The sequence below is a fragment of the Panthera tigris genome, chromosome B1 (assembly GCF_018350195.1).
Source record: "Panthera tigris isolate Pti1 chromosome B1, P.tigris_Pti1_mat1.1, whole genome shotgun sequence".
Lineage (NCBI taxonomy): Eukaryota > Metazoa > Chordata > Mammalia > Carnivora > Felidae > Panthera > Panthera tigris.
The window spans coordinates 64,447,354-64,468,292 of record NC_056663.1 but is presented as its reverse complement, the minus strand read 5'-3'; the positions used below and the strand labels follow the sequence as shown (position 1 = coordinate 64,468,292).

Genomic DNA, 20,939 nt, shown 5'->3' with positions numbered 1-20,939 from the left:
CTGTGTCTCCCTCTCTCTCTGCCCCTACCCCACTCACACACACTCTCTCTCTCTCTCAAAAAAATGAATAAAACTTAAAAAAAAATTAAAACAAAAATAAAATGAAGTCAGAAGACCAGAAGGGGGTAGTTTACACACCCTACTACAGTCATCAACAGGAAGAAAGGAACCTTGAAAGTGATACCACTTAAGCTACACTTTGCTACCTCAGCAGGAGGAAAAAAGGTTTTTCTCTGCTCCCCCCCAGCTCAGCCAATGAAAGACAGCCACAAATCAGCTAATGAAAAGCCGTTATACTTTGAACTCCAAGTTTACTACAGTGGACTCTTTTCTTTATAACCCCTCACAACTTCCCTTGTTCTGTAAAAGAGCATTCCTCTCCTTGTTCTCTGCACTTGCCTATAGTTTTGCTGTAGTTTGCTTGACCTAAACTGTAATTCTCTGCTATTTCTGAATAAACTCATTTTTGCCGGTAAAATAACTGACAGTGTTATTTTTAAAATTAACAAAGATAACAGCTTTCTATGTGTTTCAATCTAGTGAGCCAGTTAATGATTTTCAACCTGTAAAATAAGTGATGTATACGTGATGACGTAACTAAGTATTACGAAAACACCTTGGGTAAAAACATCCATGTTTAAGAAGAGAGATTTTAGAAAAAAAATTATTTTAGAAAGGTTTATTTGGGAAGATTTCCCTTAAAGATGGTCTAAGTAAAAACTGAAGTTTTGATTCTTCAAGAGAGAGTCTATCAGTCACTTATGGGAGTGTGGTACAGTACAATGAACAAAGCTCTAGAATCACGGAGCTCTGGCATGTGTGATTGATATATATATATAAATATATATATATATATATATATATATATACACTGATATATATATATATATATATCACAATATATATATATTTTAATTTACATCCAAATTAGTTAGCATATAGTGCAATGATGATTTACCCATTTAGCCCATCCCCCCTCCCACACCCCCTCCAGTAACCCTCTGTTTGTTCTCCATATTTAAGTCTCTTATGTTTTGTCCCCTTCTCTGTTTTTATATTATTTTTGCTTCTCTTCCCTTGTGTTCATCTGTTCTGTGTCTTAAAGTCCTCATATGAGTGAAGTCATATGATATTTGTCTTTCTCTGCCTGGCTAATTTCGCTTAGCATAATACCCTTCAGTTCCATCCATGTAGTTGCAAGTGGCAAGATTTCATTCTTTTTGATTGGCATGTAAGTGTCTGATGTGTCTCATTTTCCTTATCTAAAATAGGCTTCATGTGCCTACAGAAATAGAGTTGTAATGAAGATTAAGTTAGTTGGTATCTTCTAAATATTTGGTACACAGTAGAAATTCAGTATGTGGCGGTTGTATTAATGACATTGCAAATTCTCCATCATGGTAAGTAAATGAAGCGTTCTGAATTTTCTTATGTATGACTAGGCAATATTATTCAATAGGGTACTAGAAGACCCTGGCTAGGCATATGACCACATTCTCTGTTGTTTCCAATTTTAAGACTATGAACTATGAGACCTCGAGATTAGTAAAGAATTATAACCTTTGGGCAGTTGGCCTGCTATGATAACTTGCATTGGCTCTTCTGAAAGCCAGATGTCACATCAAATTAAGGAAGGGAAGGAATTAACATAGCATTTGCATTTGTCCAATACAGTTCTTTTTTTTTTTTAAGTAGATATTTCAACTAAAGCATTGGAAGTCATTATGGTGGAAATGTAGAAATACCAAAATGATCATTCCTTTTTATTTGGCGTAATAAATTCACACAGAACTTATATTTTATGAACTTCCCAATATTCAACTGTTTTTGATCTACAAAAATGACAAGTGCATATGGTTCAATGTAATCATTGCTAAATCAAAGGTAATTGATTCCCTGGTTAATTTAAGTGAAAAAATGAGACAAGCAATAAAAGGATGCATAGAATTGAATATTACATATTCAAATATTATATATTAGTCAAATAGCATGCATATGAGAAACTATATAAAGAAATAATTCAAGGGAGAATATAAAGCTGTCAGTGGCATTTGCTGGCCTCATAAGCTTAGCTTCATATCCAGCAACTGGTCTTTCCAATTCAGACTCAAATCTGAACCTCATGCAACTCTTCAGCTTCAGAATAGGAGAAGATTTTAGGCTTCCTAACTGATATGGTATGCATTTCCAAATTGCAATGCTTTGTATATTTTTATCCTTTTGACTTTTCTGGGCTCTGAGAATTACTGCTGACCCTGGGTAACCAGTAGAATAATGGGACTTTTATTGAGTGTTATAAAAGTAGGTGAGCTACTGACTTAAAGATGATGAAAATTGCTTTTTCTCACATAAGCCCTTGACTTTATTTAGATTTTAAAGATTTTTTTTTCTGGAGACATTAGGATACCTTGATGAATTTACTAACTGAAGATTTTGGTGTAGCAATAGTAGCAATTAATGAAGTAAGGTTTTACTGATCTCTTTCAAGACTATTAAGCCCCAAGGTTCGTCAGACTATGAAGATTTGCACCTTTCTACTTTAAGAAGCCATTTTATTTAAACAGAATCTCCTGCCTGTATTGGCTAATGGTAGAAATTCAGAATTAGCTAAATTGTTTCATGTGGCTGGTCTTTAGAACGTTATAAACTGTAATGGAATTACTGAGTTGAGAGCAATTAATGGAATGTACTTCGTATATATCCTAACCAAATGCTATACCTGTCATTTGTAATGACCAATTAAAAACTATCAAAAGAAAACTGTTGATGAATCTTAGTGCCATCAAAATAAGCCATCTAGAACAGTTTACACATGCCTTATATCTGTATAGTTCATATCACTTCAGAATCTGAAGTTGTTTTGGATACTGTCATTTAAGTATTATGCTAATGCCCCATACTTTTAAAGAAGAAAGTAAAAGTTTGGAATACTTCCAGGTTTTTAAAACCTATAAATCATAGAGACAGGGACAGAATGTATGTTTCTCATATCTAGGGCTCATGTCAGATCAGGAGTTGAAAATTCAGATCCTAACACTAGAGCCACAGAGGCATTCAGATGAGTGGGAATGAGGGTGGGGCCTGGGCGGCTCAGTCGGTGAAGCTTCAGACTTTGGCTCAGGTCAGGATCTCATGGTTCATGGGTTCCAGCCCTGTATCAGGCTCTGTGCTGACAGCTTGGAGCCTGGAGCCTGCTTCAGATTCTGTGTCTCCCTCTCTCCCTGCCTTTCCCTTGCTTGCATTCTGTCTCCCTTTCAAAAAACAAATAAACATTAAAAAATTAAAAAAAAAGATAAGTGGGGATGGCACAAGGTGTCAGGAGCAGAGAGGGAGGGACAGTGAGAAATGCAGAGAACTTGAATGCAAATAGCCTTTTAAAGGCACTAAACACCATTTAGCTCCACTTAGCTACCCCTTAGATGTTGCCCTATGGAAATGTGGTTCCAGTAAAGCTAGATACTGTAGGTTTTCAAACAAATACAAATATGTGGAATTTTACATGAAATAATCACACATCTAAATGTTGATAACTAATTCAAATTTTAAGGCCCGTGGGTCAAATAAAACACATCTGTGGGCTGTCAGGAAGCAACTTCTGGATTAGATTCTAACATCCTCTATACATATACACATGCTATTAAAACTGGCGGATGTTGAGATGCTGTCCTTCATTAATATTTATGACAAAGGAAATGTTTTTAAAAAGAAAGTAGGGTATTTCATGAATTGACAGCTAGTAGGTGCCCACTAGGTTGCTACAACATATTCATTATTAAGAAGATTAAAAAAGACAGATGTATTCACTGCCATTCTCTGGTTTATAAATAGTTTAGTTGAGAAGAAAGGGATTTCGTGATAAGGTTGTAAATTATTGGGAATGGTATACTAAGAAAGGATCAAAGTTGTATATAAGGGATGATTCCACAAAATCTGAAGGCAGAAGAAGACTTTTCAAGTTCCATACAGCATCGTGTAATGTTTATTACACAAAAATAGGGGAGGGATAGATAGTATGGAGAAGGGAAAATCTGAATTTTTTTTATCCTAGATTGTTGCTCTTGAAATGAAATATTACACTTGACAAAGTTGAAATGAAAATTTTATATGGATGCAAGTTGAAAAAAGAAACCCATGGAGAAATCTACAGATGCTATGAAACAATTTGTAGTTCCCTGAGGGGTATGAAGAGAAATTTGAAGAATCACAGAGCACAATGTGTTATTTAGCTACTCCAGACATCACACAGCATCTGTTCAATGGATGAGGCAAAGGACAAAGAGTAAGGGTCTATTTCTATTTCTGGCATTGATTGCTCTGGGACCTGGAGGAACAGAGTGCCACCTTTTGTCACCCAAGTTACCCCATACATTAAAAAAAAGACACTGCATAGCCCAAAGGCATTTTGAACATCAGTTTTGACATCTATAAACCATTTGGAGACTTTAAAAATCAAAATTGTGCAAAGGCAAGAAATGCTATTTTCCCTTTCCAGGATTTACAGAATTAATGAAGAATTGCAATGGGCAGGAACCAATCAGATTCCTATTGGAATACTCTTTTTTTGCTTTACATCCCTCCTCATCCTGGACCTCCTCATGTTTCTTTCTTTCTTTTTTTAAATGTTTATTTTTCAGAGAGACAGAACATGAGCAGGGCGAAGCAGAGAGAGAGGGAGACACAATCTGAAACAGGCTCCAGGCTCTAAGCTGTCAGCACAGAGCCCAACGTGGGGCTTGAACTCATGAACCGTAAGATCATGACCTGAGGTGAAGTCGGAGGCTCAACCAACTGAGCCATCCAGGTGCCCCTCCTCATGTTTACTTCTAAGCAATGTTCTTTTCATCCACTTTTGTTTTGCATTTAATTTAAATGAAAAAGCAGCTCTAGGCACATTCATTATTTAAATTGCAGTCTCTAGAATCTCCTTTGGAAATTGAGACATCCATATATGTAAGGCTGAAGTTAGGTAAAAAGAGAAGTTACATGCTAAAATCCAGGGCCACAACTATAAGGCATGAATTACATAAAGTTCATGGTCTTCATTTGTGTCCTTCCCAAGTTGTCCTTTGCTAGCTTTGAATGAGATGCTAATTATATTTGACTTGTATTCTTACCTTCCTTCTTTAGAGAAATGTAAATGAGGAATTTGAAGATTAACTTATTATCTATATTTTATAGATTATCTATTTTATAGATTATCTATTTTATAGATTGTATTTAAGATTATCTACATTTTATAGATAAAAATATACTTACATCTCCCTTACAGCTTGATGCACAATATAGAAAAGAATACTTTTTCTATCTACTGTAATTATACATGAACTAAATAAGATCCCCAAATAAAGGCCAAAGAAAGAGTTCACATCTTATGGAAGAAAACATTCTCTTCTATTACCTAATGCCTGATTATCAAGAAATTAGATAAGTGCGTATTATTTAATGTAAGCTATTATCCTAACCTTCCAGAGAATTGACCTCAGTAAGTACCATGTACTCACAGTTTCCATCCGTTCAATTCTCCGAATTACTAGTATATTTGTTGTGTATGTGTGTGTATATATGTATATACACACACAAACACATCGTACACACACACACATGCTTTTTTTTTTTAATTTGGAGGAATTGACATAAAATCAGAGGCCCAGTACATAAAACGGAGATAAAGGATTATTTGCAAACACTTGGATGTTTTACATACTGAGCCCAACACAAGACATGTATCTACATGGTTATTAGCATATTACCAAATTCTATTGGGGAAAGAAATGGATTCTTAAAACATGCCTGCTTGCAAGTGCTCTCTTTCAAACCAACTCCTGCCAATACCATACCTTCCGGAGGGGTTTGAGCTTAGTCTCCATGATGAAATCATACTTGCAGAGCTCACAGCAGCGCGTGTCTGAGCTCTTGATCCACTGGTGGAGGCAGGACTGGTGGACAAAGCGCAGGGTGCCGGTGCAACGACAGGGTGTGATGAGGGGGCTCTCTTCATCCCCTTCACAGTGACAGATCCTGGGGAAGGACAAGGCAGTCAGGATGAGCTCTCCCAGAGGACATTGCTCCCCAGTGGATTACTTCCCTCACTCATACGAGACTGTATTAGAAACTGCAACCTAAGAATTAGAAAGCATGGACATTTGACTCCAACTTGATGCTAGAATGGAATCTATGCCCAATATTAATTTCCTTTCACTTGCTACTCATGCTCATATTGTTAAGCATTAGATACTAGTAACTCAAAAATGCACTATCATGTCATTCCGATACTAATGCCAGTTTTAACGGCACAACTATTGAGGCATATCCTCAGCTTAATCTATTTAATACGTCAGTGTCTGTGAGCATCAGCTTGATTTCATATATACAAGCATTGTAAGGAATGTTTTAACCTGATAATTTTGCTGTTTTATTTTGTAGTTAATTTTTTTTTCAACGTTTTTTATTTATTTTTTTGGGGCAGAGAGAGACAGAGCATGAACGGGGGAGGGGCAGAGAGAGAGGGAGACACAGAATCGGAAACAGGCTCCAGGCTCCAAGCCATCTGCCCAGAGCCTGACGCGGGGCTCGAACTCACGGACCGCGAGATCGTGACCTGGCTGAAGTCGGACGCTTAACCGACTGCGCCACCCAGGCGCCCCTTGCTGTTTTATTTTGGTGACAGCTTTATAGAAGCATGATATATAATTTAGTATCTATGTGGAAGAATTCTGAAAAATTTTAACATGTTACCAAAGAATAAAGTGAGTATTGAAAGTTCAGATTGGAAATATTACAAAGATTTTCCCAGGAAGATGCACATATATTTGGTCCCAATTAATGACCTAAACTGTCAATAATCACCATTGTTTAACAGTCACAAAGATTGCTGGTCGCATAAAGTTCAAAAACAGTGAATTCTATTGCTTTAAAATGTTAATTACTACATCTTCCAAGGAATTCAGAATTCAACTGGTTTACTGAATTCTTATGAACTTGAATGTCATAGACTCACAGTCTATGAAATCTTCATTATGTTCATCTACAAATTAAAAAAAGTTTATTTCCACATTAGATGGGATAAGCTTTTCATACCTCAAGATTGTAATTCAAATCTCAGTACTTCACTAATGCTTGTGATTTAGAAGTTGTTAATAAATTTGATTAGAAGTATTTTTTGAAATCTTTTAAAAATATGAATGGCGCATTTCCAAAAAAAATCTGTAGAGTTACTTTTTTGAGCTGAGTCACAGCGGCAGGCTTGAAGAATGTTTGAAATTCTGCTCTTTCCTTTTAGATCTATATGCCCTATTCTCCAGAAGCATAAGTTTTAAAGAATGGATTTTTAAAACGTATTTATCAATCTCAGCTGTCTCCCAGGGGAAATGAAATGGTTGCTCTAATTGTTACTGCAGTAAGATACAGGAATTGAAACCAAGCCCTTCCCTAAGCTCAAAATAAAGAAGTATGACACAGTACAGTAGAGTTTTGAATCTCTTTTTCTCTTCTTTTCTTTTTTTTTTCTTTTTTTAAGTAGGCTTCATGCCCAGTGTGGAGTTTGAACTCACAACCCTGAGATCAAGACCTGAGCTGAGATCAAGAGTTGGGTGCTTAACCAACTGAGCCATCCAGGAACTCCTTGAATCTCTTTTTCTTAAGTAAAAATAATATAATAAAAAAGGAACACTGACTTCTGAAGTCCTTAGGGTGGGAGTGGTGAGATGAGAGCCTAGGGAAGTTCAAAGTCAGAGTCCTCGTTCTCCTGAACTGAGGTAGAAAGTAGTAGTGTTGGAAGTAGCAGCATATATAAGAGGCTGATGTGCTGGGGAAAAATTAAAAATTACTGAGAGTCTATTCTTTAATATAAAAGTGTATACTTTGTATCACACTTGTCAATAGAGTATTAATCTCATGATAGGTGCTCAGCAGATGTTTGTTGAGTAAGATTATTTCATTAACAAACTATAACTTATAAGAGCAAACAGTGAAAGCAAATCTGGATTTCGATAGCACTTCATTTGCTTGCAATATTTATTTTTGGAGCCACTGAAACCTAATGAATTATATAGCATGAGAGGTTGATATTTCTTATGTCCTTGAACCTCTCATCTCTCTGCATCCACACAAAGATACTCCTTTAGGTTAGGGGTCAGCAAACTATGGCCCAATTCTTACTGCCACATGTTTTTGTAAATAAAGTTTTACTGAAACACACCCACAAACATTTGTTTATGTACTGTTTAGAGCTGTGTTTGTACTATAACTATAGAATTCGGAGTTGCTGCAATGACCATATGGCCACAAAGACTAACATATTTACTACTTGCCTTTTTACAGGAAACATTTGCTTACCCTTGCCTTAAATATGGTGATTCTGAGTTAAAGACAATACCTGAATATTACCAACAATAATAAAACGAAGTTTACAAAATATATTACGCCAACAACTGCAAGTAACAAAAGTTGAAGTAAAGGTTACATAGAGAAGCAGACAATAAAAACAAAAGTCTCTCCTGGCCTGGCATTGAAGCCTGCTGATCCATGAACAGTCTGCAGGGAGAGTGGCAAAATCTCTCATTTGAAAAAGAAAAATTTGCAATTAATGCCATCTGATAATTCTTTACTAAAAAAAGACCACGTCAACTGCTGCACAGCTGCCAGGATGATTCTGAGGTCTGATTTTTTTTTTTACTGATGTGAAAAAAGTAATTTATTCATAAGAAGATTTAAACAAAGACCTTGTTGATTACTCAGTTCAACCTGACCTGAACAGTTCACTGATTGTAGTTCAACTTCCTATGTCTTACATATTCCTTTCTAAAATCTTTTGCAGAAACTGTTACCTGAAGCATCACCAGTAATTTCATTTCTTCATAAGATTAAGGTTATCTCTCACAGGGAAAATCAAAAGCTTATTTTGTTTTCATTAGTATTTCACGAGACTTATTTTTACATGATTTTAGCGTTTTGCACCTTTGCTAAATTATCCCAACCCAAGTTGAACCCCAAGACCCTTTTTCAAATCATGTTGAGACAGATTGTTGAAAACGAACTTAAGAACTAAATACCAACTTCAAATATCTACTAGAAATAAAAAATAATATTATGCCATTATGAAAAGAATTAAATCTTAAACTGACATATTTTACAGTAACCACAACTGCTAAATTATAAATGAAAGCATGGTAATAAAACATAGACATGATTTTTCCAACAGAATAATTGTGCAGAGAAAATGATTTTAATAATAAAATTGCATTGTAAAATATTCATAATTTCAATGCATTTTTGTCTTATGGGAAATAAAAGCTTGGGAACTGAGTGATTCTATAAAATTATTGGTGATTGACATAGGTGTCTGTCACCTAGTGACAAGAATAAGCTGAATTCACAAATTTTATTTGCACTGTACTTTTTTAACTGGCTGCTTACAGTCTAATCGGTATACGTTGAGATTTTTACCATTTATGACTTGAATAAACTTCTACTTCCATATAACTTCTAGCTTTCTGTGAAAAGCAGACCACCAAATAGTATTTAGCAAATTAAATTCTGGAAATTGTGTGTGTGTGTGTGTGTGTGTGTGTGCGCATGCTTAGTCCTTTCCTTAATGTTTAAGTTTTAAGAAAAGCAGGTTTTTGTTTTGTTTTGTTTTGGTTTGGTTTCACATATCTTAAAATGACCTCCACTGCTCCCAACCCCCTCTCTTGCCAAGGCTTCTTGGCTCTGGTAGAATAGTATTTTTTTCTACATAAGTTCTTTTTTTAAAAAAATAATTTATCACTGAAAAAAATCTTCATGAAGATCATATTGATCGTAATTTGGGGATTTTTTTCATTCATTCATTCATTCATTCACATTTTCTTTAGTTCTTGCTATACGCAAAGAAAATCAGACAATAGCATCAGCATGTGGGGTGAATTACCAAGGAGAGAAAAGAACCTGGAGGCAGGTACCCATTTGAGCAACTATTACGATCACCTAGGTATTAAGAATCTGAAACGGGCGCCTGGGTGGCTCAGTCGGTTAAGCGTCCGACTTCGGCTCAGGTCATGATCTTGCAGTCTGTGAGTTCGAGCCCCGTGTCGGGTTCTGTGCTGAGCGCTCAGAGTCTGGAGCCTGTTTCAGATTCTGTGTCTCCCTCTCTCTCTGACCTTCCCCCGTTCATACTCTGTCTCTCTCTGTCTCAAAAATAAATAAACGTTAAAAAAAAAAAAGAATCTGAAACAATGTTGTGACTCTGGGGAGGAAACTGGAGCCCCTCAGTCTGCAGAATGTGTAGAGATGCAGGGGGCCTTACTTGCATTCTATGCCGGCTGTGGTAACAGAGACCATTTACAATATGTAACTCCTAAAGGCAATCATCCCTATTATTTTGAGACAGCCTCTTAACCTTCTCTTCCCATATTCCATGCTATTCCCCACCCCCCTTTTCTTTTGGCAAATCTTTCTGATCTACCTCCTCACTTCCCTGCCTACATTTTTTTTTTTTTTTGTAAAATTTCAATTTTATTTGTCCAGTGTGTTCAATTCCAATATTGTGGTAGAAATGCCTGAAAACTGTCAACATTCAGTTCGGCTCAAGCACTCCTGACCGTTACCCAGCCTGGAAATGGAGGTTCTGCCTGGCACGGGCCTCAGGTTACCCTGGAAGTCACAGAACGGGGGTCTGGCTCGGGAAGGACAGGGGGCTGCCTGGGGCTCGGCCGGCACCCACCATCCCTCCAGGCACAGAATGCCCCCCACCTCCTCCACCGTGCCATACCCCTCCCCAACTAAATAATCTTTGAGCACAGTCATTACAGGTACAGCTATGTTTGTAATTACTTAATTTGGATGTTAATCTTTACTCAAAACTAATTATCATGCTTCAGACTTTGGCATTCATTCTTAGAATTCACTCTACTAAGCTAAAAATGATTAGAATACATGTAGGTGGAAGTCATACTGAAATGTATTAAGCAGTGGATGAGAAGTTAGTGCTCAAGTAAACAAGTGAACAGATATAATTTCTCTCTCTTTTCGAGAAATACAGCATAGCAGTGAAAGAATAGCAGACTAGAGAAAATTTAATTTTTAATTTTCATTTCATTTCATTTTTAACAGGGAAAACCTGGACTTGTTCACAAGCAGAACTGAAGGTGCCATAGATAGGTGAAAGTTTAAAAAAATAGGCAAGGGAACACCTCATTGTTAAATGAAGATTTCTTGAGAAGTCAACAAAGTATGGGGAAAAAATACACAGGAGGTAAACACATGCTTTCCCTGTGAGCAAGAGGTAGCGGGAAAATGCTAAGTGAAAATGGTAGAGGCAGAGGGGTTGCAGTAGCTGGGTCTGGGGAGGGGTCTTCTTATCTTTCCTGACATAGCAGACAATGCGTATGTTCAACAGAAGGCAGGAAGGCATGGGGTTAAGGTATTAGAGAGGCTGTAAGTAATTAGAAAAAGCCACTTGGAGAATGTGATGGGAAATTGTTCAAGCATGACTATTAGAACCGGGGAGCAGCCGTGAGGTCCCTGGTAAGATTAGACAGCACAAATTTACAGTGGACATCCTTAACACTGACTGGAGGCAGCAGCATTCAGCAGTCAGAGAGCAACTGTAGCACAATCTAACGCATGATCTTGAGATCAGGAAGTCAGAAATGGGAAGGACAAAGGAGTGAAGGATTCTAACGCATCAGGGAACACAGTGTGAAAACAGTTGGTCATAAGGTCTAGACTCTGAGCTGGGAGGAGAGTGAAGACATCTCGTGGTTCATGTATCATGGGGAAAGGATGGGTTTGAGAGGCTGGAAGTTATGATACTGAAGAATTGATGTTGAAAGTGGGAGGAAATGGGACAAAGACTGTCTACATATAGCATATTCATATCCTTCAAGGATGAACTAATAACTTTTTTGTGCTGCTTTTTATTCCCACCATCACAGAAAAATTAAAAAAAAAGAAGTTATTTGGTGTTTGGGATTCACAAGCAAACCAAATCCTGATTCACATGCTTGCTCTCTGCTCCAGTAAACTGGAGAGGTTCTCAGTTTACATAGTTTACTCATGTGTAAATGAGGCAAAAAATACCTCTTAAGGTGTCCTGAGGATTAAAGGAGATAAAAAGGCGCAGTACTTGGCATGTTGTAGGCAACCAAGTATTTGTTAATTTTATCATGGGATATTCGGATCCTACTGGTACTACTACTAATTTTGTTTACCTATATCATTGCTTTCACTGTACTGGGACTAATTGTTGTTTTTAAGTTTATTTATTTACTTTGTGAGAGAGAGAGAGAGAGAGAGAGAGCGAGAGCTGAACTGCAAATCAGGGGAGGGGCAGAGAAGGAGACAGAGAATCCCAAGCAGGCTCTGCACTGTCTGCACAGAGTCTGATTTGGGGCTCGATCCCACTGTGAGATCATGACCTGAGCTAAAACCAAGACTTGGATGCTTTTGGTGAGCCACCCAGTGCCCTGATGGCGCTATGTGTTTTTGACAGCTAGTTTGGTAAGTTGGGTAGAGTCAATCCTTGTAAGACCAAGTTCATGAATTCTGATTCCATACAGGTGAGTTGGCTTCTGCCACATTTGAATCCTTACATCAGCCAAGTCACAGACATGTCTCAAGGAAAGGTAGGCAAAGCAGTGTATTTAGATCTGTATATTGGGTGGTCTCAGACAAGTTTTCAGACAGTTGGTGTTCTCATCTTTGAAATCCTACATCGCTATTATAAGGCTCAAATAAGATATATGAGAATATGATACAAAATGTAAACACCATTCCCAAGTAAGATATTATTGCCAATATATATGTGATCAGTAAAATCAACAAAAATTGCTCCTAGGTAATAAATGCAATGGATTGCATGTTTTTATAAAAGCAACTCAATTTTTCATGTCTGCATTTCAATTTGTAGGATTCTGTCATTCTTCGTCTCAAAGATCTGTAGTGTAAGAAAGGGAGATCTATCTTACTACTGAGATTGGTTTTTTGGTAAGCTACCAATACCCTCCATACAGTCAGGTCTGAAAACCTTTTCTAATTATTTATTTTTCCTGGTTTTCTTTTTGTTGTTGTTGGCTAACCCCTCCTTTTTGTAACTTTCCCCTTTTTGGCTTCTGCGGCTACTAGCCTTAAACTTGGGAAAATTGGAATTAGAAGGGCATATAAGATGACCGTAGAGATCAAATAGTGATTTCTTATGAGGAACAGACCAAAGATGTTAGGATTCTGGAGCCTAGGAAGGTGAGAAATGATAGGTGAGATGATACCATGATATGACTTTGTAGGTGAGATATCACAGTAAGAAATGACAGGGAAATAATCTAGAATTCAATATATCTAAATTCATGGCTAAGTCTTTTCCACAAAGTCAAAATTGTAGTCAGGGGCATCTGGGTGGTTCAGTCTTTTAAGCATCCTGCTCTTGATTTCGGCTCAGGTCATGATATCATGGTTTGGGAGATCGAGCCTTGTGTTAGGCTCTGCACTAATGGCACAGAATCTGCTTGGGATTCTCTCTCTCCTCTCTCTCTGACCCTCCCTTGCTTGTGTTCTCTTTCTCTCTCTCTGAAAATAAATAAATAAACATTAAAAAAATTGTAAGTCGAAGGGGCACCTTTTAAAGTATGAGTGTAGATGTCAGCTAGACTTACTGTGATAATTTCACAGTATATACAAATACCAAATCATTGTTTACGCCTGAAACTAATGTAGTTATATGTCAACTATAAAAACAAGCTAAATATGAGTGCGATAGTTTTGGGACACATACAGAGAACTATTCATTCCCATATTTAACATTTTGGAGGGAGGAAAAAAAGCAAGAAGGGGAAATTACCTGACAACTGTAGATATGTGAAAAGATATTTTGTGAAATGGCAGCTGGTCTTATTTTGTCCCACAACTGCAGCTAATGAACAGAAGTTAGAGGAAACAGGGGCACCTGAGTGGCTCAGTCAGGTAACTGTCCGACTCTCGATTTCAGCTCAGGTCATTATTTGATTGTTTGTGAGTTCGAGCCCCACGTTGGGCTCTGCACAGGCAGTGCAGAGTCTGCTTCAGATTCTCTCTTTGCCCATTCCCTGCTCTATCTCTCAAAATAAATAAATAAACTATAAAAAATTATAAAAAAAGAGTGTATTAGAAGTTAAAGGAAACAAATTTCCATGAACTATACACACACACACACACACACACACACACACAACCCTAGAGCTTAGACATAATGAACTCCTCCCAGGAGAATGCAAATTTCCCATCATTGAAAGTATGTAAATATAGGGGTGCCTGGGTGGCTCAGTTGGTTAAGCATTTGAGTCTTGATTTCAGCTTTCAGCTCAGGTCATGATGTCATGGTTTGTAGGTTCCAGCCCTGGATCAGGCTCTGTGCTGATGGTGTGGAGCCTGCTTGGGATTCCCTGTCTCCCTCCCCGCCCCTCCCCTGCTCGTACTCTCTATCAAAAATAAATTTAAAAACATTAAAAAAAAGAAAGTACTTGGGGCGCCTGGGTGGCTCAGTTAGTTAAGCATCCGACTTTGGCTCAGGTCATGATCTCATGGTTTGCAGGTTCGAGCCCCATGTTGGGCTCTGTGCTCATAGATCAGAGCCTGGATCCTGCTTCAGATTCTGTGTCTCCTTCTCTCTCTGTGCTTCCCCTGCTCGTGCTCTCTCTCTCTCTCTCTCTCAAAAATAAATAAACATTAAAAAATTAAAAATAAATAAAAAGAAAAAAAGAGAAAATACTCAAATATAAGCAGGGTATTTATATGGTAGGCATTGTGTCAAAGGAGCTCATGCAAGGGCAATTAAACAACATGAACTCATATTTCTTTTCTAATGTTGCAATTATGTTATTTTTTCTTTTCCACAGACTGATTTCCACTCCCTCCCTCCTTGGTTAGCATTTCTCCTTTGTTTGTCCTGGGAGTTTTGTACTGCATCTTCTAGCATTACTCCTAGACTTGTGGTTTTATTTATTTATTTTTTTTCAACGTTTTTTATTTATTTTTGGGACGAGAGAGACAGAGCATGAACGGGGCAGGGGCAGAGAGAGAGGGAGACGCAGAATCGGAAACAGGCTCCAGGCTCCGAGCCATCAGCCCAGAGCCTGACACGGGGCTCGAACTCACAGACCGCGAGATCGTGACCTGGCTGAAGTCGGACGCTTAACCGACTGCGCCACCCAGGCGCCCCCCTAGACTTGTGGTTTTAAAACATCTAGTGGATATAGATCCAATCTCTGCCTCTCCAATAGCCAGAAACTTCAGCTAGTTCTCTAACTTCATTAATGTGGTATCCTCAATAAGACACTTGATGCTTCCTATATCTCACCATGTCTTAAACTAGCTTTTCTTCCCAAAGATGCCATTCCTTATCTTGCTCTCAGCTTGCCTTTATCTTGGAACCTCCCATATACTTTAGACTCTATATTCAAATTGTCATCAACTTGCCAGTATTTTTCTCCCTCAGTGTTTTCCATATCTTCTTTCTTTTCATCCTTACTGCTATCTCCCTAGTAGTTTTGAATTGTCAACAGGTACATGAACTGTCTTTAAGTCTTTGCTCTTTTCAAACCATTCTCAAAACATAGTTATTCCGATTTTAAATACTGTCACTCTTCAAGAACTCTACCATCATCAAATAAAATCCAAATTACTTCACCTGCTTTTTATATGACCTTCTGTAATTTATATTTATCTTACCTATCCTTCTGTATTTCCCACTAAATCCCAATATACAGGCATGGTAGCATGGTACAAATTTACCAGCTGATAAACTGTGGGTTTTGCCACAAATAAGTTCCTACTGTGCCAAGATCTTGATTCCTATCAGCCTGGAGGTTAGGTAAAGGATACTGAGTGTATTCTCCCTTAACCCTCGTTGCTTCAGAAGTGTTATCATGCTCTACATGTGTCAAAATATAAAATATGTTGGAAAACTCTGGTGTAGTTGTTAAAAGTACAATCAGCGTTAGAATCATGGTTCTGCCTCTGTATGTCTGTTATATTACTTAATTTCTTATATTTTCAAGTTCCTGATCCATAAAATAGGAAAACAGCAGGGTCCATACTTTATAGGACTGTTTACAAGGATAAAATTCAGGGATAAATAAAGGTTAAATAGTATTTTTTCAATCAATACTGAGATGGTTATTGCATTCTGGGAATATCTGCCTCTGGAAAAATCCTCAAATATGATCTCATACCTGTGATACCCTCCCTCTATTGATAATACCTCATCTAAATTGCAGCTGTTCTAACACTCACACCCTTAATGGAACAGCCTCTAGATCTTCTTTCCCTACAATGCTCCTTCCATTTCCTGGGGTTTCATTGCCCTTAAATTCCACACTACACAGATATGATCCTTGGTGTTTGTTAATTATCTCATCTATGCAAGTTCTGATATTATGGGCTACATAAATTCCTGTTTATTCATTTTTGGGGGTAGGATTTTCTTTGTACAGAAAGAATAGCATAATACTGAGTAATTTAAGTGAAGGCAGTGTTAAAAAGTCAGGGTAAAAATGGTTAATTACTAGACCAGAAATGGATTGGGAACACTCTACTTTAAGCGATTATTTAAACGTGTACAGAGCAGAAAAAAACAAATAAATGAAAGAAAACAAACAAACAAAAAAACCCATGCATAGAGCAGAGACCAAAAGAGATAGCTTAGTGAGATGATTTAGCAATTCTCAGAACTCGTTACCAACTACCAGTGTTCTGTTTGTGTTTTGGGAAAATCACTTATAATGAAAGTGAGAAATGTATTATCCTTACATATACCATGCACTCTTTAATTTGCATTTGAGGAACTAAACTGAGGTGAACCAATTTTGTATCCTATCTGAGTATCAGAGGAAGTCAAGCAAACCGATCTTTAGTAGAAAGGAGAAGTAACTCTTAATAAGCAGCGAAGGTGGGCACTATTTAATATTATTCTTACTAACATCTGTTTCCACCAACTCTTATTGATATGGAATCAGCATACATTTTTAGAATTAAGAAAAACCTTATAAATCAGATTTCTAACATTTTCTTTACAGAGATGAAATATTTTAAGTTACCATTCAGCCTGAGATTAAAAAATCTTAATAACTCTGGGGCGCCTGGGTGGTTTAGTTGGTTAAGCATCCGACCTCGGTTCAGGTCATGATCTCACCGTTCATGGGTTTGAGCCCTGCATAGGGCTCTGTGCTGACAGCTCAGAGCCTGAAGCCTGCTTCAGATTCTGTGTTTCCCTCTCTTTCTGCCCCTCCCCTGCTCACGTTCTGTCTCTCTCAAAAATAAATAAACATTAAAAATTTTTTTTAAAAATCTTGAAAACTCGAATTAAAAATATAATTATGACAGAAGAATAAAAATATTCTACAGAGAGCTAATACAATTTTTGTAATCCTAAGATTGGTCATTCTGAATCTATTAGACAATCTGCAGATAAGTGACAGTTCTTCACACAAAAATGATTTTTTTCAAGTGTTTTGTTTTCTGAAAGGGATATTTTCAACTCAGAAACACTTGGTACTTAGCATGACTTCCTGAGTTTAATTTCACGCCCTAATTTGTCATCACTGACTTGTTCAAAACCTCAGACCATCCGCAGAGCTGTGGTCTGAGTAGTGACATAGCAATGTCCCTGGTTCCTAACTTGATCCCAGAGCTGATACAAAGTTGCAACTAATCAGCCACATTTTCTTCTCACCAGGTATCGATCACACTGATGGAAAACAGCGAGAAGATAATGATCACCTTGCTGTGCCAATAATTGTAGCAGGAGGCCAGTTCTTATTTGAATTTATAGGTATTTTGGTTGTATGAGCTGCAATGGGTTGGGAAGATTCTATTGGAATTGCTCTTCCTGTAGCTGTCATCACCTCTGGTGATGGTTTGATCTTGTTGATACTGAGTTTAAACTCTTGACTGGGTTCAAGGATTCTCATAGGGACTCCTCTATCATGTACAGTCTAGTGATTTAGTCTCATCGTGGGCTAGGTCCTCTTTGAGGACTTTCTGGGAAGTTTGCATGGGTTCTTGGAGCACACTAGATTTTTCTGCCATGTACAGGCATGTATGGTCCCAAGAGTCCCAAGTGTATCCAACAACAGAATAGAGTTTCTCAGTAGTTTTAAGATCAACTCAAACTGTCCAAACCCTCCAAGTCAGGAGAGACCTGAGGATGGATAGAACCCTTCGGAATAATCCCTCCTCTGTTAACTATTACTTTGTTGCCCTATCCTTACTCTCTTGTTGAGCTGAGTACAATCTACTCCTGGGTAAAGGAGGTGATTTTCCCCACTAGTATGCATCTTTTCAGATCCTACCTTATAATTTTGGTGACATACAGATGAGTAAATAGGTAATAAATGTTGAATGAGCATACTGATATACTGATTTTCTCTACATTCTCACACATGGCACAAACATTCACTTTATAAGTCAGTTTTGAGATCTTTTTTGGGTTTGTTTGTAAGACTGATAAAATTAAACTAGAGATACTCCTAAGCAGATATTCTTAAACTTATCAGCTGCATGCATTGATGTGACAGGAAAAACAAAAGGACACATACTTATTTGCCTTTTGTGTAGATGTAACCAAAGAAATAACACTTGCTCAGATACATAGTAGGGCTTTTGTACATACATAATAACAGAACTACCAGAAAAATTATCATTATAACTTTTTAGTCTTTTTATTTTCTGCATCTGGCAGAGATTCTTAATTCAAAGTGATTTTTAAAAAAAAAAAACAAACAACACTCCCAAACAAATTCATTTTGTGATAGCACTTTCTTTGTGATTGCTAAGTGTCTGAATACTCATAACCTCATTCTCAACCATAACTTCCTTCCATTGTTTTGTCCACTCAGTAATCTTATCTGGTAGAGCATTACATCAAAGGAAGTCTCAAGTTGCCATGGATAATTTACAGAGCAGGTAATTTATTTACAGATAACCAAGAATGCATCGAATGAATTAGAAATATGCTTCTGCATATGAAGTCTTCTAAACAGGCAACTAAGCGTCTTGGCAAAATACTGATGTTTTATAGCAGGTCCAGCTACTTTGAATGCAATGAATGAATCAGTCTTTATTCACAGTTATCCATTAATTCCTTCATTTATTAATCATTAGCTCAACAGTTTGTTGTATATGCACTATGTGTGAGGTTATATAAGGTACTGTGATAAACACACAGAGTAAGTCTCAGTCTTTGCCCTTCAAGGACCTTATTCTTTGATAGTTTATACACTGGGAAATGGCACAACTAGCTAGAATCCAAGTTACAATGTGATGTGTGCCATCTCAAGTGCTGTTGTATGCAAAGGAGGGAAAGACAATGTACAGATTGCGAGTTGGGGAGAGTGGTCAAAGTCCAATGGAAGACATAGTATATGAACTGGAATTGGAGCTTGGGTGGAATTTTGGCAGATAAACATGGCAGTTGGTGGGACACTCCGTATATAGCAGATATTTTCAGTGAATGTTTTGAAGTAGAATTGACCAGCTAATCAGGTAAAAAATGTGGACAAGTTTGACAGCAACATGAAATGTTGGATAAGTCTGTAGTGGGATGTCATGCTGAAAAATAAAATAAGATTATGGAGAGCCTCAAATACATTTCCTTCATCCATTGCCAACACCTGCACACACACACACACACACACACACACACACACACAAAACGCTTAAGTGTCTTCAGTAGGAGTGGGAACATACTAAAAATTTTGAGTAAGAAACTAGTATCATTAGGAAGCTTAATCTGTGTTACCTCAGAGATCTGAAAGAAAAAGAAGGGAATATTATAAGAGTCAAAATCAATAGTAGTAAGAAGAGCTACACTAATAGTTGTGAGAATGGAAAAGAGAACACTAGATACTGTACAAGTTGGTAAAGGAGGTACCAATCTGGGTAAAGGAGGTGGGGTGGGCTGTGGGACAATGGGAGTGAAGGACAGACTGACTTTAGGGTTTCAATGAAAGCTTCTCAGGACAGATGCTTAATCTACAGGGCCTCTGAGCATTTGTCACCACAGGTACCACTTAAAAACCATCATGTTTGTGAGTTAATTTTTAACTTCATTACATTGTATGGGACAGTCATTTTGAAAAACAGAAGGAAGCAGTTTCACACTTTCTCATAGATTCTAGTATCTTGGATTTGAGATATTTCAATGAAAAATCATATCTGAAAGATATTTTTGCCAAATAGCAGAATAACAGATAATTAGTTCAAATAGTAATTACATTTAAAATATGTTTTTCCAACTAGCAGTAGAATGACAAATATCTAATTAATAATGTGGTTCCTTACTCCCTCTAATTCAATTTTCCTAGTATGTAGTATATCCAGAATTATTCTCATACATTTCATTGTCCCAACCATTTGTTTCTCTGGGATGGAAAACACAATTTTGTGGATCCAAATGAAAATGCCTTAAAAAAATAAAATCGTATAAATTTTATTTATTCATAATCTTTACAGAACAGAGCTTCCACTTATGCCAAAATAAGTTTCTTTTAAAGGTATGTGTGTGAACATTATACATTGTCATTTGGAGAAATAACTGAAAACATAGCATAATCCTATTAAAAATTATGTGCATAAAAGATTAGAAGGGAATATATCAAATCTTAATATATCTAAATATATTAAAATCTAAATAGTGAATATCTAGCTAGGTAATTAAGTTTATTTTTCTTTCAAATGTTTATTTATTTTGAGAGAGAGAGAGAGAGAGAGAGAGAGAGAGAGAGAGAAAGGGGGGGAGGGACTGAGAGAGATAGGCAGAGAGACAGGATCCCAAGCAGGCTCCACACTGTCAGCGCAGGGCCTGATGTGGGGCTCGATCCCAACTGTGAGATCATGACCTGAGTCGAAATCAAGAGCCATTCAACCGACTGAGCCACCCAGGTGACCTGCCAGGTAATTAAGTGTAAATCAAAATAGTTTTCTCTGTTTTTAAT

General features: G+C 37.3%; 1 protein-coding gene across 2 annotated transcripts in view; it reads right to left on the bottom strand.

The window, feature by feature from the left end:
• The window catches only part of MARCHF1 (membrane associated ring-CH-type finger 1), a 90,479-nt gene that overhangs the window by 51,227 nt on the left and 18,313 nt on the right, over nucleotides 1–20,939 (bottom strand). For both annotated transcript variants that reach the window (XM_042983668.1, XM_015538442.2), the window contains one exon: nucleotides 5,838–6,018. In XM_042983668.1, the coding sequence (XP_042839602.1) occupies nucleotides 5,838–6,018 (181 nt within the window). The remainder of the gene's footprint in view (nucleotides 1–5,837; nucleotides 6,019–20,939) is intronic.